This window comes from Genypterus blacodes, unplaced genomic scaffold (assembly GCF_046128005.1).
Source record: "Genypterus blacodes isolate CSIRO-AG114 ecotype Tasmania unplaced genomic scaffold, CSIRO-AGI_Gbla_v1 ptg000117l_1, whole genome shotgun sequence".
Classification (NCBI taxonomy): domain Eukaryota; kingdom Metazoa; phylum Chordata; class Actinopteri; order Ophidiiformes; family Ophidiidae; genus Genypterus; species Genypterus blacodes.
In genome coordinates this window covers 133,363-154,987 of record NW_027466920.1, presented here as the reverse complement: position 1 = coordinate 154,987, position 21,625 = coordinate 133,363, and the positions used below count along the sequence as shown (strand labels likewise).

General features: G+C 44.7%; 4 protein-coding genes across 6 annotated transcripts; 2 read left to right on the top strand and 2 right to left on the bottom strand.

Annotated features, from left to right (window-relative positions):
• Window positions 1-210: 210 nt before the first annotated feature.
• On the top strand, window positions 211-1,789 carry LOC143009775 (C-X-C chemokine receptor type 2-like). Its single transcript, XM_076161839.1, has 2 exons — window positions 211-259; window positions 459-1,789. The coding sequence occupies exon 2, from the start codon at window positions 461-463 to the stop codon at window positions 1,532-1,534; it is 1,074 nt and encodes a 357-aa protein (XP_076017954.1). The 5' UTR covers window positions 211-259; window positions 459-460; the 3' UTR covers window positions 1,535-1,789.
• A 159-nt stretch (window positions 1,790-1,948) lies between these two features.
• On the top strand, window positions 1,949-7,352 carry slc19a1 (solute carrier family 19 member 1). Its single transcript, XM_076161838.1, has 6 exons — window positions 1,949-2,040; window positions 2,937-3,528; window positions 4,225-5,005; window positions 5,407-5,599; window positions 5,678-5,819; window positions 6,093-7,352. Exons 2-6 carry the CDS (start codon window positions 3,244-3,246, stop codon window positions 6,291-6,293), a joined length of 1,602 nt encoding a protein of 533 aa, XP_076017953.1. The 5' UTR covers window positions 1,949-2,040; window positions 2,937-3,243; the 3' UTR covers window positions 6,294-7,352.
• A 585-nt stretch (window positions 7,353-7,937) lies between these two features.
• Window positions 7,938-12,279, bottom strand: LOC143009776 (uncharacterized). Of its 3 annotated transcripts, none has more exons than XM_076161841.1 (13): window positions 12,090-12,279; window positions 11,869-11,993; window positions 11,499-11,595; window positions 10,192-10,347; window positions 9,977-10,102; window positions 9,731-9,891; window positions 9,575-9,646; window positions 9,249-9,345; window positions 9,141-9,161; window positions 9,026-9,046; window positions 8,901-8,927; window positions 8,765-8,812; window positions 7,938-8,655 (listed from the first exon to the last, which is right to left on the bottom strand). In XM_076161841.1, exons 3-13 carry the CDS (start codon window positions 11,551-11,553, stop codon window positions 8,627-8,629), a joined length of 813 nt encoding a protein of 270 aa, XP_076017956.1. In that variant the 5' UTR covers window positions 11,554-11,595; window positions 11,869-11,993; window positions 12,090-12,279; the 3' UTR covers window positions 7,938-8,626. The 3 variants fall into 3 exon arrangements, with proteins under 3 accessions (XP_076017956.1, XP_076017957.1, XP_076017955.1); XM_076161842.1 differs by having other exon boundaries at window positions 12,107-12,279; XM_076161840.1 differs by having other exon boundaries at window positions 11,869-12,279.
• A 1,687-nt stretch (window positions 12,280-13,966) lies between these two features.
• On the bottom strand, window positions 13,967-18,610 carry cyp4f3 (cytochrome P450, family 4, subfamily F, polypeptide 3). The gene is made up of 14 exons (XM_076161858.1): window positions 18,585-18,610; window positions 17,889-18,128; window positions 17,519-17,663; window positions 17,003-17,056; window positions 16,648-16,775; window positions 16,182-16,303; window positions 15,953-16,099; window positions 15,725-15,854; window positions 15,426-15,492; window positions 15,180-15,309; window positions 14,927-15,060; window positions 14,733-14,797; window positions 14,569-14,651; window positions 13,967-14,480 (listed from the first exon to the last, which is right to left on the bottom strand). The coding sequence occupies exons 2-14, from the start codon at window positions 18,126-18,128 to the stop codon at window positions 14,264-14,266; spliced, it is 1,662 nt and encodes a 553-aa protein (XP_076017973.1). The 5' UTR covers window positions 18,585-18,610; the 3' UTR covers window positions 13,967-14,263.
• Between the last annotated feature and the right edge of the window lie 3,015 nt (window positions 18,611-21,625).

Here is a 21,625-nt window from a genome sequence, read left to right as displayed (position 1 = left end):
CCAAAGCGACTTACATCATATTACCACCCTTCGCAGAGGGGGGAGCAATTGAGGGTTTGATGAACCAAAGTTACACAAATTAGTTTACAAAATCTCGCAAACACGCAATGAAATATTGGGTTAGGAAACAGGAAATGTGGCCAATCAGTGTAAAACACCTTGTCCTGCCCTCTTATAAGGATGTTCAAACTCTCTGACGCCTTTGGATGTCAAGTTATTTCCATCTTTGAGATTTACGGCCAAGGTAGCATACTGTAAGGTAAGAGCCTGAACTGATTCTAGTTTTCACTCATGGATTTGTGCAGTGAAAATATCACATGTTTAGTGAAAGTAATACCTACTAAGATCTTTAACTGCAATAAGCTTTGTTTGGTTGTCTGCACTGCACTACGATTTTATGTTAGACAAAAGAGTTTATTTGAGTATGATATTAACCTGCTCTTTTGTCTTCCATACAGTCATGTCGTTCACTTTCGACATTGAGGATTGGTTTGATCTACTGAACGATACCATCCAAGATAATTATAGCCGCTACATTCCGGATCCAAAGACTTTATCATGTGAGACTAAACCTCCGGGTTTTACTGCAAGTTTGGCCCTCTGCATCATCTACATGGCCTCCTTTTTGCTTGCAATACCAGGAAATGTGTTGGTGGGGTGGGTGATTGGCATCAGCAGAAGGGCCTTGACCCCGTCAGACGTGTACTTGATTCACCTGACTATAGCAGATGGTCTGCTGGTGTTGACGCTCCCTTTCTGGGCCATTGCAGCAATCCAAGGATGGATCTTTGGAGACTTCATGTGCAAGGTCCTCAGCTTGACCATCGAAGCAAATTTCTACACCAGCATCATCTTTCTCGCCTGCATCAGCATCGATCGTTATATAGCGATTGTGCATGCCAGTGAGTCTCGTAACAGTCGGCAGCAGCGTTGCAGCTGGGCTGCTTGTGCTTCAGTATGGGTGCTTGGGTGTACTCTTGCACTGCCGGCCCTCTTTAATGATGCTTTCAGAATAGAACCAGACTCTGACACGATGACTTGCTCTGAAAGATTCGACTTCGGCAGCGCCACCTCATGGAGAACCGCGACACGAGGGTTCCGCCATATATTTGGCTTTGGTATCCCGCTGATTATCATGGTAACCTGCTACAGTATCACCATCGCAAGGCTGCTGCGCACCCGGGGTTTCCATAAGCATCGGGCCATGCGGGTGATCATAGCTGTGGTGATCGTGTTCATGCTCTGCTGGACTCCATATCATATGGCAATGGTAGCAGACATGCTCCTCAGGGCAGAGCTGGTACTTTTCACCTGTGCTGTGAGGACATCATTGAACGCGGCTCTGCCCATCACCCATGGTCTGGCCCTGCTCCACTGCTGCATCAACCCCGTCCTGTACGCATTCGTGGGAGAGAAGTTCAGGAATAAACTGAAAAAGCTTCTACAGAGGAAACTGAGACAGGAAAGGACGTCAGGATCAAGATTCAGCAGGTCTACATCCCAGACCTCAGATGGCACCGGGGCTTTCCTTTGAAAGCTGAAACACAAATCTTCATATGTGAACAAGACATCAGCTGCAAACCAACGCAATGCAAGAAAATCAGTGCTTTGAATATGTTTTGGTATATTTCTTTGTCACAAATGCATTACTCAAAGCCTGCCTGTCCATTGAGGTGCACTGCTGCCCTCTACTGGATGTACTTCATATTGCAGTAACACGCGTTCGCTTCAGTTTCCATTAAAAAGCTATAAAAGTCTGATCACTTCAAGTTATTACAGGGATGAAATAAAAGGCTTTTCAATTGTGTCTTCTCTAGTTGTATTTTGTGAAAGAAAGAAAGAAAGACGGAAAAGAAAGAAAGACCGACAGTAGCAGTGTCAACGTGGAAAGTCGTCATTCGTGACTACAACTACATTTCCCAGCATGCATATCGCTGCGCGCCTTTCATACATGCTGCTCAGTCTAATGAATGACAACCGCGGGATACATACATGCTACTCCTCACACATGAAAAAAGAACGCCATGCTTCAAATGAGTCGTAAGTAACGCATTTGAAACAATATAAACGGGTCGGTACGGAGGGCCGGTCGCAGCGTTAACTTCATAACCAGCTTTCACGTCAGCGCCATAAGAGGAGTTGGGCTAAATATAAGAGAACGCTCAGTGAGTTAAGCAGCTAACGCGACGCATGCAGACATAATTTAGCTCTACATTTTGCTGTCGTTTCTTTTCTTGGTACTTTTGTCTTTTAACAACCTAAAGTGCAAACTATGTCCCCCCCCCCACTCTTGCTTGCGCAACTTGTTTACTATGTAACTGTAGAATCCCTGACACGTCGTTTTACAGAGACGTAGACGAGACGACTTTACCTGGGTTCTCTTAAAGTTCAGTTTGACGTTATTTCTGAGCCCACAGCTCAATTTTTAAAACGGGACCAGAGACTTTAGTGATGAACATGTCCAGTCCCAATCTGCTCAGTATTTCCGACTACCGTTATAATGTTGGAGTTTTGTGAATTGTGGCAAATATATAATCAGTTTCAGTCATCGGGAAGAATCGAAGTGTTTCTTGCACGGAACCACCAGTTACACACACACACAAACATTTATACATCAGACATCTGTGCATTGAGTTGATTTTCAGTCGATTTATTTCATTTCGTTTCATTCATATCGGCCATCAATCGTCTGCCTAGTCAGCACGCTCAGTCAGTCAGCTCAACGTCCAATCTGTCATCATTTCTTCAGCAGAGATAAGAATTGCAAACCAGAATATATTAAGAACGGCTCATAAAAGTTTTTATTGAAGATAAATCACCTAATGTCTGAGTAATTACAAGCCATTGCAATTTCATCTATCTCCGCAAACGCTTCCTATTATGTCTTGCAGTCATGTCACTTGTGTTCTGTCTGACTAACATTGTTTTTGTTCCAGGTCCACAGTAACTCCATATCCTGCTGCCTTATAGTCAGCGTTCAGTCATTGTCACCCTGGGGGATGGAGCCAAGATCACCTCGTTCTCCTACAGGCACATTTGACCTCCCTTGTCTTCATCGATGAAGCCCCTGGCGTCAGGCAGACAGATCCTCACCTTTGAAAAAAACAACACAGTGCGTTTTTGACAAACCCAAATGGTTGAGTTTTTACATTCAATTCCTAATTTCATTTGAATTCCAAACCAAGCACTGTAAGTACAGCGGGCGCAAAACAGAGGCGTCTCCAGGAACCGGCCAGCTGTGGGATGGTCGCCAATAACTTGTCAGGAGGCGGAGACGGACTGGAGGCGGCGGGGAGAGAGATGGAGTCCTCATGTGAAGAGCTGCCAGGACTTGTAGAGATGGCTGCTTCTGTCTCAGACGCCGAGTCTCCCCCCGTCGACTCCCCAGAGGAGGCGAACGAGGCCAGAACTTGGAAGCTGTCCGTCATTTTTGTGTGCTTCTATGGGTTCATGTCGTCGATAAAACCCGGGGAGCCTTTCATCACGCCGTACCTACTCAGCTCTGAGAAGAACTTCACCCGCCAGCAGGTTAATCATCCCACACTCATGTATCTTTTCATTGTGTGTGTGTGTTTTGCATGCTTGGTGTGGAGGAATAGAAAGCTGGGCGACTGGTTTAAGAATGTGTAAAGAGTGAGAGTAGATGGTGGCCGGTAAACAAGTGATGAAGATGTTTAACCGCATTATTCATTATCCAGGACCGGTTGATGAATGCACTGGGGAGTTTGCTAATCCAAACAAGGGTGGTCAGAGTTCACATTCCTCCAAAGTGGGTCATTGGAGACTTTATAGGATTATTCCTTCTGAAGTGGTTTGGAAATAAGGAAGCATTTGTTGTGACATGTCAAACTAAAATCTGTTCAATTGCGAAACACGTGCATGTCCTCAGGCTCAAAACTGTCTACCCGGCTAGCCGCCTGCGAGAGTGGAGAATGTTAAATACTTCGACGGTGTTTTGCCAAAACAGTGAAACATTTACCTTCTTAAACCCACACTGCACCTCTGTTACTTTAACACTAAATTCCTCCTGCCTGCTTTTTTGTTTAAATGTACAGGGTGAAGTACATAAACACCTACTAGTCCTCATTCACGTGATGTTCCATGTAATGTGTCAATTCACTGTTTTCACGTGGCAGGAAGCAATAGTTGAGGTTTTGGCAAGTTGCAGAATTTGTCGTCGTCTGTCCTCTTGATGTGTCTCTTTCACCTGTGTGTCATTTCCAGGTGACCAATGAGATCACCCCCGTGGTGTCGTACTCCTACATGGCCGTACTGGTGCCGGCGTTCTTGCTGACAGACTTCCTGCGCTACAAACCGGTGCTGGTCGTTCAAGGCCTCAGCCAGGTGGCCATCTGGCTCATTATGCTCCTGGGCACCACTCTCCTGGAGATGCAGTTCATGGAGTTCTTCTACGGGATGCACATGGCCTGTCGCGTGGCCTACTCCTCCTACATCTTCTCCCTAGTCAGCCCAGACCTCTACCAGCGCGTGGCCAGCTACTCCCGCTCCTCGGTGCTCATGGGAGTGTTCACCAGCTCGGTGCTGGGCCAGCTGTGCATGTCTCTCGGCAACGTCAGCTACTTCACCCTCAACGCCGTGTCTCTGGCCTTTGTCAGCTTCGGCTTGCTCCTCTCGCTTTGCCTGCCTTGGCCTAAACGCTCTTTGTATTTCAACCGTACGCGGCATCCGGAGCAAAAAGAACTTCCTATGTGTTCGGCCACAAAGGCAGAACTGGCCAAGATGACGTGGAGCGAAGGCGTGCCGTCCTCGCCGCCCCGCCGTCGGAGCTGCTGGAAGGATTCTATCTTTGTGCAGATGTTGCCGGAGGTGAGGAATGTGTTGAAGAGGCCCAACCTGAGGCTCTGGTCCTTATGGTGGGTGTTCAACTCCACAGGCTACTACCTGGTGCTGTTTTACGTTCACATCCTCTGGAGCAAAATCGACACGCCCACTGAGAGCAAGCGTGTTTACAACGGGGGAGTGGAGGCAGCTTCGACTTTACTGAGTGAGCAACTTCTCCGCAGCTAAGAAAGACACTTAATATATATTGATACACTCACTGGCTCATGTTCTACGTAGAGCAATTGGGTTTCAGTTTCAACGTCATGTGTAGCCGCTGTACGTCTCCATTATGTTGTAGCAGTCATGTGTTTAGATCTCCTAAATGCAAGACAAATATCAATTGTATGTGATTGCTGTGCAATTGCATGATTACATAAGTAATTGCCCTTCAAACGGCTATAAAAGTCTTAAAGTCTCTCACGTCATTCACCACAGCTCGTCAATGATTACACCGTGACATGAATTAGGTTTATCCGTAATGATAGAACAGATTGTTGCCCTGATTGTTCAGATGAAAATATGACTGAACACCTTCAGGGTTTGTAACCTTTTTCTCTTCTTCAGGTGCATTCACTTCTTTTGCGGCGGGATTCATTAAGATCCGATGGAACGTCTGGTCAGAGCTGGTCATCGGTGTCATCACAGCTGTGCAGGCGGGTTTGGTGCTCCTCATGTACACCACAGACAACATCTGGGTCTGCTACGTAGCCTACGTGGTCTTCAGGGGCTTCTACCAGTTCCTGGTGCCCATTGCCATGTGAGTGCCCAACACAAAGAGCCGAGCTGCTGGACCAGCTTATCGCCACAGATCTTAAGTTCTACCGTGTCTCCGCAGTTTCCAGATAGCATCGTCGCTCACCAGGGAGCTCTGTGGCTTGGTGTTTGGCATTAATACCTTCTTGGGGACCATCCTGAAGGCCATTATTAACCTGATCATTTCTGACATGAGGGGCCTCGCTCTAGACGTTCGATCTCAGGTAAAGCATAGACGCTCAGTACTTAAGAAGCATGTTTGAGACGAAACTACGGGGATAAGTGAAGTAATATGTTGTATACATCAATGTCCACGTATAGAAGAGTAGAGGATGGATCCAGAGATGCACACACACACACACACACACACACACACACACACACACACACACACACACACACACACACACACACACACACACACACACACACACAAAAGCACAAAAGCATAGATGTGTTGTGACATTTCTTCTTCTCACTTTAATGGTCTCTTACAGTTTCTGGTGTACTTCGTCTACTTTGCCGTGCTCACTGTCGTCTACTTGGTCTGTGCTGGTGTGGTCATCATCCGTCACTGTAGAAGCCAAGCCTGCGGTGAGGGGGGTGCCAATGACCAGGCCACACCCACCGAACTTGACCCGGTGGCATCAAACGCAGAGGTGGAACCTTTGTCTAATGGTCAAAGCACAAAGGCGTGAAGGTTTTCCCTTACGTAGGCCTAAACTTAAACCAGCATGACGATGACGCTGCTATTTCTTCAACTCGTTCATCATTGAAGTGCCTCATCCAGTACCTAAGCCTAAACCAGCCAAGTTGCTATTAGTGGTCTGTGCACAGTTTTGTACCCGTTGGATCGTCGTATGTAACTAATTGTAACTGAGAAGCAATAGCTGCCCTTTTTTCACAAGAAGGTACAAATGCAATATGCTTTTGTATCATGACAAATCACCTCACACAGACCACGAATGAATGTAAAGAATCGAGCTGCACAGTATTTTGGATAGGAAAGGTTGTTTTTATTCATGCAGCGGAGGCGAAGCTGCACCTCTTGATTATAAGTCTTTCTTTCACTTAATAAAAAAACTTCAAGAAAAATTTTCAAAAGAATCAAGTACTTAAATAACAAGAACTTCAATTTCATCTGATCCAGCCTGTTTGCTGCTGTAACCTGCACGTTTTGTCGGAGATTATGTAGTTTTATTACTCATTCTATCCTTGCAACTGGGCCGGTATGTTTTTTTGAATTTCAGGAGTGTCGGCACCTAATGTTGCGCAATAAGGAATTAATGTATAGAAACCTTGAGCTGACGGTTAATTGTAGTTTGTTTACAATACGTAGGCTTTGATTTTCAGAGGTTGAATTTGGATTGTTTGATTGGTTTGACCACAGAACACTCAAAATCCGTTTCCATAATCTGCAGTATTTGTAATAGCCGGACGGTTTAACATTCATCAAAAACTACAAAAAGAGAGGGCAGGATCATGGGTGGCTTGCGGCGTGTAGGGATGCATTGAAACTTAATGCAACAGGTAGAAACACTGGAGACATTCAGAGTGGGGTGCCAGTGGACAGTCGTCTGATCTAGAAGCAATGTAGATCAGTATTACCTGAATATCAGGTAATACTGATCTTGGAAATGGATTATATTTAAACTGATAATTGGTGAGAATTAACCTGAAATCTGAATGCTGTTAAAATAAAAACACTTGTCTTAGAGCAGGTGTTTATGTTTTTGTTCACAAATAAATCAAGATTGTGAATGAGAGATACACATCGTTTCATTTGTCTTGGAAGCCTTTCTTTGGGGGGAATTCACAGCTGGGATCCCGGCTGATCGTAGCTGTCTTGCACGGTAACACCCGGGATCCAAATTCCAACAAAGCATGAGGAACTACAGACTGGGTAAGTAAACACGACTGTGATGATGCAGCTGTTGTTTGCGCTCACGTCTCTGTTTTACCCGCAGGCATCTAAGATCTATCAAGACCTCAGTGTTTGTTTTGTCCGAGCAGGGCTTCAGTCGTCTGGACTCTTATTCCTACAGCTGAACACAGCGGTGAGTCTTTCCTTTCAAGGCCAGCAGCTGATGGAAGAGACGCCTCACACAGCATTTTCTGCTAAGTCACCATATTAATGTTTGATGATGTCCGCTCGCAAGCTACAACCGGTTGGATCAGAGATTGAAGAGAATACTTTGACTTTTGTTTTGTTCACTTGCTCTCTTGTGGCTCATTCCCACAGCTTCAACCTTCACTTAGAAGTGACAGATAACACTGGAGGATGAAAATAGGCAGAATAATCTATCAGGGCCTCGGGTCAATCCAGTTCTCTATTACATACAACCAGTATAAAATCATGTAATACAGCTTACACCCAAACATCACATTAAACACAAAGCCAAGAGAGCTACAAACTCTCTTAAGCTGGGGACAGAACTGTGGCGTTAATTGATCAGGATATGTGATGACCTATTCATCAGGTGCTGTAAGCATGCAAGTCTCCCATCAGGAACAAGGAAGGAGGTTTGCGTTGTTAGGGGGACCAAGGTAGTCAGGTTATAGACAATCGGTGAGTTTTATTTTACAACAATCAAATAAAAAAAATAATCTGCAAAAAAATCGCAACCACATTCCTAAGTCAGGCAAAATACTACATGTGAGGGACGACTGAGCGATGACCTTAAAATAGAAAAGGGTTGTTGAGTAAAACTGAACAGATTAAACCCTTAAAGCAACAGCAACTGCTTCACTTTGACCAACACGTTTAAATGCTACTTTGGAATTGCAATGCTACACAGTCCACTTCTGCACACACGAGGAACTCGCTTACTGTTGCAAAGTTGTCGGCTGTAAGCGAACATACAATCTTTCCATCCCTCTGTGAGTAATGAACGTGTCAAGCTCAGCCTCAAAGCTACGGAAACAATTGTTTTTTGGGAAGAATCTTTATATCGATATTAAAACTCGAAGTCGGCCCACAGTACGTCAGCTTCAGCCTTGGACCTTCAGGGGAGGGGCCTCACGTCCTCTGTCACTCCTTCAGTGTCATTGATTCATTCTCTGCCAAGTGATAAAAGAAGCATCACGTCACAATACCTGGACACCGATCGACGGCAAAATAGACGGAGAAGGTGGATGTTAGCGACAAACATGCATTGACTGAATTTACCTTCTGCTTTTCCATCAGCGGCATCTCGGACATGGGATTTGTTTCCTCCTAGGAGAGACCATCGCCGCAGTCAAAACTGATCATCATCTTCTCTATTTCAAACAAAGTGAGGCTTATACCGTAAACTGAAACGTACCATTTCCTGGCTGCTTCTTCCAGAATTCTGCACGGGTGCACAACAGAACAGTGACACAATAAGAGACAAACTTCAGCACAGGTGAAGGGTGTACAATAGTAGATGAACGTGTTCCAACTACTGACCTGCTGTCCACGGCATGGACGCTGCAGGGGGGGAATCACGACAAAGACGGTGAATAACAAGTCAAAGGTTAGCTGTTCATTTCTCAGACAATTAGGATTTTAAAGAGGCTCTTACGTTGTTCGTAGAACCACCTCCCTGCAAGAAACACAAAGATGAGGATTACCCCGGAGGACACACGTATCAGTCCAATGTGAAATAGAAATATGCACGTCGTTTCCTCACCTGATAGCATCCTGTGTGCGAAGATGGTCCCTGTAACGACCAATATCGAGGTGAAGAACACCATCATCCCGATTATCGTTCGGTTATTCAGCCTGACCTGTACAAGTGCATCGACAGTTATTCATATGCATGTGTGATGCAAATACAGTCAAACCTAAGTCGGGATCATAACCAAAAACAGTGTCATCGCTGTGATGGCAGTAGAAGAGTGAACACAGCGCTAGGAGGCACTTGGAGGGTGTATACCCCTCCAAAGGCTGAGTAGCCCTCCCAATTATGACTCAGATACCCAACAATCTGTTGTAACAATGTGATGACTCACGTACGCTGTTGCTGCGCTCCTGGCTGACGGGGTTCTCCATCTCACAGACGACTTTCGTGGTCAGGAAAGTTGGATTCTTGGGGAAGGGGGCAGATATCTGTAACATTTCTGCCAAATCAACAGTTTGAGCTGAACAGTCACTGAAGTTGTGCATACATACATGTGGGATAACCAACTGTCGGTCATGCTGGTGATCCTGCAACTCTCCGTTTATCTTCCAGTTGTAGGTGGGATCCTGGATACCTGTGGTGTCCCCGTTGCAGGTGAGCTCATAGTGGTCGTCGAAATGGGTATATGTTAGAGTGAGTTTGGGGACCCGATCTGACAGCGACAGAGCAAAAGGTTCATTTGATTCGCTGTCATTTTAGCCTTCAGGTGTGTATACGCAGTGTAATAGTCTCCTTACTGAAAACTCTGAGCATGGTTGGAATCTTTTCGTCATGGTTGATGCGGCTCGTGTAAATGCCGCTGTCATTTTTTTCCAGTCCTGTGATGGTCATCTCTCCGGTGCTAACGTTCAGCTTGCCGCGGTCTTTATGCACAAAAAGGTTTGGAGTTCTTTACCGGAAACAACTTCACACATAATCGCATCTGAGCCACCTAGCAGTTTACATATTGTACCTCTGAACTGACGGTAAGCCTCAAACTCTCCATCCCAGCCCATGGCCAGGTCAACACCGTGCTTCCACTCGATACTGTAGATTGTTCCCAACACCTTTGGATCACCTGGTGTGAGAACGATTTCATCGCCGACTGCCTTGGTGTGCTCTTCTTCAGCTAAGAAAAATGGACAAGTGGTTGTCTTTGAGTGACACCAGCATTTGGTAATCCTGGTTGTGGTAAAGATTCCTATATTCTTTTATTCTGACACTACTTTTCTTCACCTTCCTCACTTACCTCACTTCTTTCCTATCCTTTCCTCAGCACTGATTGGTTCTCTTCACTCTTATTTCCTCAAGATGAACATTTGCGTGATTTGACTTAAGTTCTAAATTTTCCATAATGTTTCTTCCAGATTCACAGCCCGTGTGTGTGTGTGTTTGCTCTCTCTTTGTGTGCAATTCATTGAATCTAGAGAAATAAATTTGATTTTGTTGTAAAAATAAAGTTTCTGAGCGATGCCCATGACTGAAGTAACATTTCTATATTGAACCTCCCCCTTATCTTCAAAATGAGTGGTTCAACATTAAATTATGTGTTAGGAGTCATAAGAACAATATGAGAACAACATCTCTATTATAATCCATTATTTTCTATTCTCTCCATCCTCTTTTAGTTTCCTTGTTTTCTATTCTGGTTTATTCTGTCCCTTTTTTCATGTGGGTCTCTATTCAATAATATACTGTTTTCTGTTCCTCTGTTAGCTCATTGTAATTGCTGTACCTCTAATGTTTTTCTGAATTTTGTGCTCTTTTCTACTGTATCACGTTTAGAATGAAGGCCACTTTGTAGTTTCTCAACATAAGGACATGATTTCTAATAATACTGTAGTAATAGTCGAGCGCCTTAACCATAAAGAGTGACTCGTTTTTCATTCCATTACAGTAATATCCTTCTCGAGGCAACTAACTTCGCTTTATTCTATTTTCTGTGCTATCGTTTGCATATTCCTGTTTTACTGCACACACTGCTTTTTTATTTTTACAATTATTTGTACAGTAGTGGTGGCAACTCTCTTCTGTCCCCTTTTCACACCTTTAATATTCTTTTAAGTTACAGTCAAACTATCGTCCTCTGACATTTGGCATTAATGCGCTCTTGAACGTCTCATCTCAGGCCACAGAATGGGTGGGGTCACGAAAAGGTTCGGATACAATTATCACCGCAACACAACCTGCACGTACAAACACACGACGACTGAACATATAATCACATAGAGAGAGAATACGTTTACAAATGTGTTATAATAGCTGTGATGACCGACTTACCGGAGTGAACGCACACGGAGAGCAGCAGCAGTGGCAGAGTCACCGAAACCCTCATCTTCCTCAACGTCACTTTCACGATGAAGAGCGAGATAGAATCCTTAGCGCGGAAGAAACGCGAATAAATATCACAACAAACCATGTGACTACTTGGGTTTAGATATAAAGAGAGAGATTAAACCGAGTTGAAACAAGCGTGCTCAAGTGAAAGTGAAAGCAAACCGTCAAAACAACACTGAAAACGCCTTTAAATCCAACACGTTGATTTCTCATAACAAACAACACTTTAGTGTTTCATAAACAAACAGTGACTCATTAGTGTACGTATAAAAAACGATAAGCAGACATGTTGATGAAAGAACATTGTACTCACGTTCCTCAATTTCCGCTACCCTTTCCCAACCGGTCTCCCGCCCCAGCGGCCAGCGGATGTTACTGCAGCGTGACACTTTTCACAGGTTCTGTGTTTGTATCCGTGAACCGTTCGTGATTCACATTCTTTTTCAATTTGAAACGAAAACGATAAAATTAGTTAACGAGACGTTAACTGTATTTTTTCCTATTATCAATCTGAGATAAGAAATTGCGACAAACCGTTAAAAAAGAACTACCGTCGTCTTGGTTTCGTCCTTGTTTTGTTTTGGTACGAGTCGGACCGGGTGCACATTGTGTGTAAGTAGGGTGGGAGGGCGGTTGTACTATTACGTGTGATCACTCAGGCGAGTCTGACTAAATGTTTCGCAATAAGCAACTTTACGAACTCTGACACGACTGGCGGGACAGTACGAATTTGATGATAATATCTCTTCAATCTATGGTCTCAAGCATCGACTATTTCCCAAAACAAACACTCTCACCGGTGGTGCCACCAGCTATTACAACATAACTTAATCTAAATGTAAATAACGTTAAATACTACTACTAACAATTAAAGAAAACGTTCGTCTGAATAACAGTAGCTAGTCACAGTTACGGTAAAACAGTAAACACACCACCCCAAAGGATTCTGGGAAGTCCCAAACCACCCACAATCCCCAACCACGCTACATTGCCCCCACCGAACCGGTTAGCTGTCCCCAGCAACCAGTTTGTCCACAACAAAGTCCCTAAAGTTTCTTCCAGATTCACAGCCCGTGTGTGTGTGTGTGTGTGTGTGTGTGTGTTTGCTCTCTCTTTGTGTGCAATTCATTGAATCTGGAGAAATAAATTTGATTTTGTGATGAAAGTAAAGTTTCTGAGCGATGCCCATGACTGAAGTAACATTTCTATATTGAACCTCCTCCTTTGCTTCGAAATGAGTGGTTTAACATTAAATTATGTGTTAAGAGTCACAAGTACAATGTAAGAACAACATCTCTATTATAATCCTTTATTTTCTATTCTCTCTATCCTCTTCTACTTTATTGATCTACTTTCCGTTTTCTATTCTGGTTTATTCTGTCCCTTTTTTCATGTGGGTCTCTATTCAATAATATACTGTTTTCTGTTCCTGTTAGCTCATTGTAATTGCTGTACCTCTGATGTTTTTCTGAACGTTGTGCTCTTTTCTACTGTATCACGTTTAGAATGAAGGCCACTTTGTAGTTTCTCAACATAAGGACATGATTTCTAATAATACTGAGGAGTCGAGCGCCTTAACCATAAAGAGTGACTCGTTCTTCATTCCATTACTGTAATATCCTTGTTGAGGCAACTAACTTCCCTTTATTCTATTTTCTGTGCTATAGTTTGCATATTCCTGTTTTACTTAACACTGCTTTTTTATTATTATTTTTTTGTTTTTTTTGTATTTTTTGTACAGTATTTTGACGGTGGCAACTCTCTTCTGTCCCTTTTTCACACCTTCAATATTCTTTAAAGTTAATATATTCAAATGATCTTCCTCTGACATTTGGCATTAATGCGCTCTTGAACAGCAGCAGTCACCGAAAAACCCTCATCTTCCTCAACGTCATTTTCACGATCAAGAGCGAGATCGAACCCTTAGCGCGGAAGAAACGCGTATAAATATCACAACAACCACCCTCTCTTATTCTCTTCACCACAGCCTATGATGCTATTTATAGTAGCCTACATTACTGTTTGACATCATCCTGTAAAAACTGTATTTACCCTATGAGATCATCGCATCAACATCACTGATGCCATCCTGGACTCTGCACTACTGTGTCATGCTCTCACAGCCTCCAGCGGCTGTGGCTGCCTGCTGTTTCAACTTCAACCTACTTGTATCTCATATTGCCTATTGTACCTCAGGGTCTACGAAAAAAGTTTAACAACAATAGTAATGATAATACAACCTTCCTTCTTTCTCTCTATCTCTCTCCTTTCCCCCTCTTTCTGTATAAAAATAATATCCAAAATGTCCTATACCTGTATGCGCACTCATGTAAAATGTTTGCTTCAATAAAAACAAATAGTAACAAGAAAAATAAAAAAATCTCTACTCTATATTTTTTATTTCACTCCTGATAAAACATACATTCAGCCTCAATGTAAATGGTTGTATAAAACACTAGCTGTATAATTGGTGTTTCTTTCTCTCTCTCGCCTTTCTGTATAAAAAGTGATCTCCAAAATGTCCTATAACTATGCGACCTGTCATGTAAAATGTTTGCTTCAATGAAAAATAAAGTAACTTAAAACACATATACACACAAACACTCAACACATAATATATACCAAATTCATCCAATTACATTAAATGCATTAATTACAACAATGCTTACGTTTCTATTATTAGCTTCTATAACAGTTGAACAGAGGAATCATTCATCCTGCTGGTGATCCATGTTCGAGGCCAGAGGCTCCAGCTGCAGCCACAGGCCTCCATCTGCACGCAGGACAACTTGGGGAAGACGGCGAACATCCCCAGATGTGGTGTTCGGGTCGGGGTTCACCCCTGGGGTCAGACGGAACCTGAGCAGGGTCAAAGCCACCACCACACGCAGTTCTGCCAGGGCAAATTTCTGACCGATACAGTTCCTGAAAACATGCACACAATTGCTGTCAGCTTAACTTTCTGTGTTTTCCATAAATTCCCTATTTCAACAGCAACGAATAGACTCAGTACCTGGGCCCTGAGGAGAAGGGAATGAAGGCATGAGTGCAGCGCCCCCCTGTGTTGGCTGGGTCAAAACGCAGAGGGTGAAAGTCCTGCCAAAGAGCGATTGGTCAAGTCACACTTCACAGACTCATACCAAGCGACAAGAAAAGTAAGAGCATATCATTTCTTACATGTGGGTTTGTCCAGACAGTGGGGTTGCGATGTGTTCCATAGATACTGACCAAACAGATTACACCTGCAAGGAAAGATACAACAATGGAAGTGAGTCAGAAATGACGCAGGACTCAAAAAGGGAAGTAAATAAGGGAAGAGTAGAGGGAAGGAAAGAGGGACTGGCTGAAGGAAGACATGTTGTCTCGCTGACCCTTTGGCACGGTTCGATCCCCCGGCAGGTCCATGTCCTGCGTGTATTGCCTGGTGACAGCCAGAACAGGTGAGTGGAGTCTGAGACTCTCCTTGATGCACATGGTAGTGAAGGGGAGACTGGACAGATCGTCCCTGTGGACCAAGACATTTGCAAGTGTGGATGCATACAAAAACACCTGTAATTCTGTGATGTCAAAGCAAAGATCCAGCTTTTTTGATGTGTTTGTGTGTTTGTGTCTTTGCATCCGTACCACCGGATTTCTTGTGCATCTTGTCCACGCATCAGATCCATCACTTCCTTCCTGCATGTCTCTTGATAGAGGGCGTGGCTTGCTAAATTATACAGCGTCCAACAAATGGCACTGGCTGTCGTGTCGTGGCCTAACAGGCAAGGGGGTGGGGGTTACAGTAAAGTGGGAGGGGTCCATTATATCATCTGTCATCTGTTAACTGTTCTGATATAATACACACAATACTGCAGCTTTCAGTGCTCTCACCTGCAAACATGAAGGTGTTGGCCTCAGCTTGAATTTCTGCATCTGTTAGGCCTCGTCCCTCCTCATCCTACAACACACACACACACACAGACACACACACACAGACACACACACACACACGCGCACACACACACACACACACACACACACACACACACACACACACACACACACACACACACACACACACACACACACACACACACACACACACACACACACACACACACACACACATCAAATAAGCTGAAATGAAGTAACACACACAGCATATCTGTCATCTTCTTTCTGTCTCTTACCTTTGACAGCAGGATTATGTCCACAAAGTCTTTCTTCCTCTGCGGCACAACTGTAGCGGCAGATTGTGTTTCGGTCTCCCTCTGTTGGTTGATGAGGGCACGGCGCTGCTGAACCACATCCCTTGTGAACCTGCACACACACCAAAGGCCTTACGGAAACCTATACATTACAATACAACCCTCCACCTATCTGATACGACCAAGTATGCGTAAGAACCTGTAGCATACCTGTGTACGATGCTTGTGGCCTTTTTAAAGCGCCGACCCTGTTCTGACCTCCAGTAAATCCAGTCCCAGTGGTGTAAAATCCTTTGGCGGCGCTCTATTATCAGGTTACCAAGCTCCACAATGGCTGACACATATTCACTGGTAGACCTGGAAGAGAGAGAGGTAGAGAGAGAGAGAGTTAAAGTGCCCAGAGTAGAAGACGGTGAAGTACTTACGGTTAAGTACTTACTCCTGACAGTTACTGCTGTGGCTGAAGGCGCATTTCAGTAAACTGTCCAGGGTCATCAGGCTGATGTGGTGAAACATCTCCATGTTGGTCTGACCTTCTGCCATAAGGCGCAACCACTTATCCTTAGAGAGAGAGAGAGAGAGAGAGAGAGAGAGAGAAAGAGGGCACAGTATGTATTCTGAAGATTTTGGATAGGATCGGAGATCATTGAAATTTTGGTCAAGGCTTTTTTTCTTTGTATCGCAGCCATGGAATGAAACAGGTTGCTGAATTTGAGGATACAACACCGGGGCCATAACAAAACAATTGCTGAGAATTAGACAACAGTGAAATTTGCATTAGTGTGCTGTTAGTATCTATCCAACAGCACCATCACTGAAGGTTGTGCATGTATGTTAATCGTTGAGCCCCTGCAGCAGCTGTAAATGGCATTTTTGTGGCTCCAATGTGTGTGTTTGCGTCTCACATGCATGGTGTTAGCTGAGGTGTTAAACCTGGCGACATAGTTTTTCAAAATGTCAAAATGGAAAGCCGGCGTAAGCAACCGCCTCCTGCGAGACCACTCTTCTCCGTTGCTTAGCAGAAGACTCTGTCCTGGGACACAAGAGAGAGAGATGGTTTGAAAGACAGGTTGGAAATCTGTAATCAGTACTTGTAATCACTATGTGTGATACAAAGTTGCAGAATATTGAAATTGTTATTGAATATTTGATCAGAAATTCTACCTTTGATTCTCATAGAACGTGAACGCCATCTTTATCAGAGTTGTGAAACGTGCACTCCAATCAAGAAAAACCTTCACGTAGATGAAAGCTACTCACCTAGCCATGGACGCAGATGTCCATAGAAAAGTTCATCTTTCACTGTAATGCTAGCTGGATGGAGGAAAGGAGTGAGGAATAAATTGAGGTAGAGAAGGAGAAACACTCATCTCCACCATGATATCAGAGTAGATAGAGAGAAGGAGATAGAGAGCTAAAATTTCAGACGCAGCATCCAGGCAGAAATGGCATGAATATGTGGGAATTTGGGGCAAATTGGGAAATATTGAAAATATTCAAAAAATGTTGACCCGCGGGTCATCGATTTTTGAAACTAGAGAAAACTTGAAAAGCCCATATCTTGGACAAGGAAGGAGATAGAGAGCTAACATTTCAGACGCAGCATCCAGGCAGAAATGCCATAAATTTGTGTGAATTTGGGGCAAATTGGGGAATATTGAAAATATTGGAAAAATGTTGACCCGCGGGTCATCGATTTTTGAAACTAGAGAAAACTTGCAAAGCCCATATCTTGGACAAGGAAGGAGAGTGATATCAGAGTGTGAGTTGGCCTACCAGGAGCCATCAGCAGAGGTTTGACGTAGTCTGGGTGGAAGAGTCGGACCAAGTGATAGAATGGGCCGAGGAACCAGCTGCAGGAGTGTTTGTGCGTCTGCACCAAGTCATCCACCTGACGGAGACCTTCCTCTGTGTTTTGCATCTGACGATGAAGACCCAACAGGAAGGTAAAGTGATTGCTCAAACAAAGCCGAACAGTATTTGATAGGAAACTTATTGAAAAGGAGAAGGTGTTTTGCAATTCAGACCATCATGTTGAGAAACAGTGGTTCCATTTCACACTTTCACACTGTTTCACCATGTGATTGCACTGTCATTGTCATTGCAGGTTTAGGTGTGTGTGTGTGTGTGTGTGTGCGTGTCAAACCTGGCCCAGGTGACCTATCAACCAGGAGTGTGTGGGAGGTGTGCTGAAGCAGGACAGCCTGTGTGTGTACCAGGCGTGACGTGCCAACAACTTCACCGTCCAAAGTGTAACCACAGCACCCAGTGCCGTACCGACCACAAACAGGGCCTGACAGAGACCGGCCCAACTGAGGGCCTGAGAGAGGCCCCCCCAGAGGAGAGAGAAGGGCAGAAGGGCGAGGAGTGTTTCTGTCACTGGCATCTGGAGTCGGAGACATACAAGGAGAGGACACAAAATAATAGGGATGAATTAAGCAATTTAGATTGTAGTGACTGACCTTTTTTGCTACTTTTCTACTTTCGCTATTTGCATTCATCAAATTCAACAAATGAGTGTGTGTGTTAAACAGAAGGACAAAAAGAATGCGATCAGGAAGTTGGTGTGAGTCCCTCTATTGTGTAAAAGATTGATCCATGCGCATTATTGCACTTATGACTTATTAGGCAAGCAGAATTCATATCTCAATAAATCCTCCATTATATTGGGTATGAAACTCAAAAATCCCCATTCAACAATAAAATACACAAAGCATCATTTAAACAAGCTCTGATGCTTTGTTCACTTGAAATAATATAATTTTGCGCTAAACTGATATCTGCTGGTAATACCAAATACAAACTGTTACATTTGAAAAGCAAGTATTGTTTTTCTACAGACCTTGTTCTGCTGTAGGAAGATGATATGCTTCAACAAACTGCCAGTTGAGAGGAAACGACACACACACTCTCTCTCGCTCGTTTGCCCTCCCTCTCTTTCTCTCTTCCCTTCTCAGTGCATGCAAGAATCCACAAACACAGCACGTCATTTTATTTTTTTATTATCTGTAATGATTACTGTGCAATAAAACTATATTTTTTCCATTAAAGATATATATAATATGCTCTCAAAACAGTTGTAAAATTCTACATTTTAAAGTAAAATTATACGAGTTCATTTAGATTAGCTCTATTTAACAACAAACTAAATTCAGACTCCTTCGACTAAAGTAATGTCAAGTTTACGGTTTACGAGGAGAACGTGAAGGCAGCAGTGATGAACCCCTTGAAACACCTGAGGAGTGAAAAGGTCGAAGTTGTGTTTCTGTGTGTGTATATGTATGCGTGTGTGTATGTGTATGTTTTTGCGTGTTCGTGTGTGTGACAGAGGACGTGAGTTTGGAAAACAAAGCTTCCTGAGTAAAGGTGAGATTATCTGCGAGGTTTTCTCGGAGTATTCACGTTTAAACTCGGATGTATTTTGTTGTTTTCCAGGTACAAATTGCGACGTGACGCACTAATTACACTGTTTGCTCGTCGTAGTATCGTTAAGTTAAGCCCTATTTTTACCCTTCAGAATAAATAAATAAATAAAATTGCGTTTGTAGTTGGGTTGACTTTGACTACTTTTATTGACAAGTCGTGTTAGAATGCGATTTTCTTCTTGTTTGTTTGTAGTAATTGGTAAACATCAAGTTCAATTGTTTTTTTCATTTGAGGCAGTTTGTGCTGAAGGTTTTTGGCTCAAAATGAACGAGATGTCAGGTGGGCGCAGTCAATGTGTCCAGTCTTCGAGAGCTGTCCCCGTCCCTGTCCCTGTCCCCAGCTGCCCCCTCTCCTCTCCCAACTGCCGCTCCACACAAACATGGCCGTCGTCTCTCCATCCTCCCCTCGCCGACCCACCCAGCCACATTGCTCCGCCTCCTTTCTACGAGGAACTCTTCTTCCCCTGCCAGACTTCCACCGCTCCCTTCCCTCTGGCCGCAGCCTTCATGTCCTGCTCGCGGCCGCAGGGCGACGTGGTGAAACAGGGATACCTGGGAAAGATGGAGAGCGACCACAGAAGATATTTTGCCCTGAGAGCAGGAAGTCACACTGGGCCGAGCAGGCTGGAGTGGTACCAGAGCCAGGAGAAATTCACAGTCGTGGAGAAGTCTGCAGGGAAAGCTCCTCTGTTTGGGCCGAGCAAGCAAGGGTTGGTAAAATTCTATTCAAATGATCTGAGAGACACCAAAAGTGAGCACATTTAGGTCAAAATAAAGCCTCAGAATAAAGCCATGATAGTAAGGTCAACTCCTTTTTTTTTTTCAACTTCCCAGTGTGATTTACCTGCGGTGCTGCCTTGGTGTGAGCCGGAATCTCGTTTCCATGAAAGGCCACACTGTGGCGTTGTATGCCAAGAATCAGACCATAGTGCTGGTGGTTGAGGACCAGCAGGAACAGGATCAGTGGTACCTGGCCATTAAGAAGCTGATGGAGGAAGAGCGGAGAGATGAAGAGCATGGAGAGGGTATTGATGAAGACGATGATGGGTACTGCACTCTGCCTCCTGCTGCCATCCTCAAAGAGGTTAGAACGGTTTGTCTTTCACATCATACAGATGAAGAACGAATGGAATTGATATGATTCAGGTTTGAAAAGAAAGAAAAACATGAGAATAGCCTGATCTTCTTCTTCTTCTTCTTCTTTTTGTTGTAAGGTTTGGCCTGTCACGGTGAAGGCCAGAGGTCTGGGCCGTTCCAAATCCCTGGCAGGCGAGACACGGCTCTGCCTCTCATCTACGTCTCTCATCTTGGTGAAAGTCGGCGTGTGCGGCGATTTGCCGTCGGTTACGCTGCCTTTGCTGAGCGTGCGGCGGTTCGGACACTCAGAGGGTTTGTTCTTCTTGGAGCTCGGCAGGTCGGCACCGACCGGGCCCGGAGAGATCTGGATGGACCGAGGTATGTTAGTCTCTCTGATCAATACTCCGCTGCAGGGTTTCCGTTCCTCTCAACATGAGCTGCCCTGTTGTTGTGTGTCGTTGCAGGTAACCCAGCTCTGGCCCAGCACATGCACGAGGTTGTCCGGGAGACGGTGAGGGCACTGCGAGTTCTACCGGATTTCAGTCAGTCACCAAACTCCAACCGCATCAGTCAAAACCGTCCTCCAGCACTTCTGGCCTCCAAACGCAGCAGACACAATTACAGAGAGAAGCTGGGACAGGTGAGACCACTTGTGTCTCCGCTATTTCCAATGTCCAGAAGCCCTGGACGGTCTGAAATCCCAACTAGTCCTCCGCAGTGTCCTTTAGAGCCCAGCGGACAAGACAAATCAGAGCCCAAACCTCCTCTCAGCCCTGTTGGATCCCAGCACAGCGCCACACTCGACACTGGAAGCTACATGGAAATGAGAATGGACCGACCAGTCCGTAAATTGATGGAGAACAATGTCAGTGAGGGGATTGCCGTGGCGATAGGAGACCGCAGCAGTGCTCCAGCCAATGAGAGGGAGGGATTGGAGTCAGGTGAGGAGGAAGGGCTGGGTTACATGCTAATGTCACCACTTCCTGCCCGCGTTTCAGCCGTGTTGCCTCAGGATGACTATGTGACCATGAGGAGCCCGCGCACACACACCTGGCCTGTCAGCTCTTCCTCCTCCTCTTCACTTCAGACGTCATTCAAGAGGTGTGTGTTTGTGTGTGTGTGTGTGTATTCTATCAACCTGTTGTGATCACAGGAAGTCAAACACTTGTCCTCTCTCCTGTGCAGCTCCTCGGACATCTACATCGACTCTGTGCAGCGCTCACACCGTCGCAAGTCTGCTCAGCCCGAGCCACCGTTCTCCACTGACCAGCAGTCAGAACCAGCAGCTTACCGGTCACAGACGGTGAGCATTAGTCCCTCCACTCAGACACAGATCCATGCAATCCCCACAGCTGGACCGGTCCACGCCAATGCTATCAGA

What these genes read in the sequence shown, in the direction of transcription:
- LOC143009775 (XM_076161839.1), top strand. Translation starts at nt 461, where the DNA reads ATGTCGTTCACTTTCGACATTGAGGATTGGTTTGATCTACTGAACGAT.
- slc19a1 (XM_076161838.1), top strand. Translation starts at nt 3,244, where the DNA reads ATGGTCGCCAATAACTTGTCAGGAGGCGGAGACGGACTGGAGGCGGCG. An exon ending in GGCAGCTTCGACTTTACTGA is followed by an intron (nt 5,006 to 5,406) that starts GTGAGCAACTTC and finishes TCTCTTCTTCAG; the next exon opens with GTGCATTCACTTCTTTTGCG. An exon ending in CTCTAGACGTTCGATCTCAG is followed by an intron (nt 5,820 to 6,092) that starts GTAAAGCATAGA and finishes GGTCTCTTACAG; the next exon opens with TTTCTGGTGTACTTCGTCTA.
- LOC143009776 (XM_076161840.1), bottom strand. Translation starts at nt 11,553, where the DNA reads ATGAGGGTTTCGGTGACTCTGCCACTGCTGCTGCTCTCCGTGTGCGTT. An exon ending in GCCAGGAGCGCAGCAACAGC is followed by an intron (nt 9,346 to 9,574) that starts GTACGTGAGTCA and finishes GCACTTGTACAG; the next exon opens with GTCAGGCTGAATAACCGAAC. An exon ending in GTCCATGCCGTGGACAGCAG is followed by an intron (nt 8,928 to 9,025) that starts GTCAGTAGTTGG and finishes GCACCCGTGCAG; the next exon opens with AATTCTGGAAGAAGCAGCCA.
- cyp4f3 (XM_076161858.1), bottom strand. Translation starts at nt 18,128, where the DNA reads ATGCCAGTGACAGAAACACTCCTCGCCCTTCTGCCCTTCTCTCTCCTC. An exon ending in ACATCTGCGTCCATGGCTAG is followed by an intron (nt 16,776 to 17,002) that starts GTGAGTAGCTTT and finishes CTTGTGTCCCAG; the next exon opens with GACAGAGTCTTCTGCTAAGC. An exon ending in GCCACAAGCATCGTACACAG is followed by an intron (nt 15,855 to 15,952) that starts GTATGCTACAGG and finishes GTGTGTGTGCAG; the next exon opens with GTTCACAAGGGATGTGGTTC.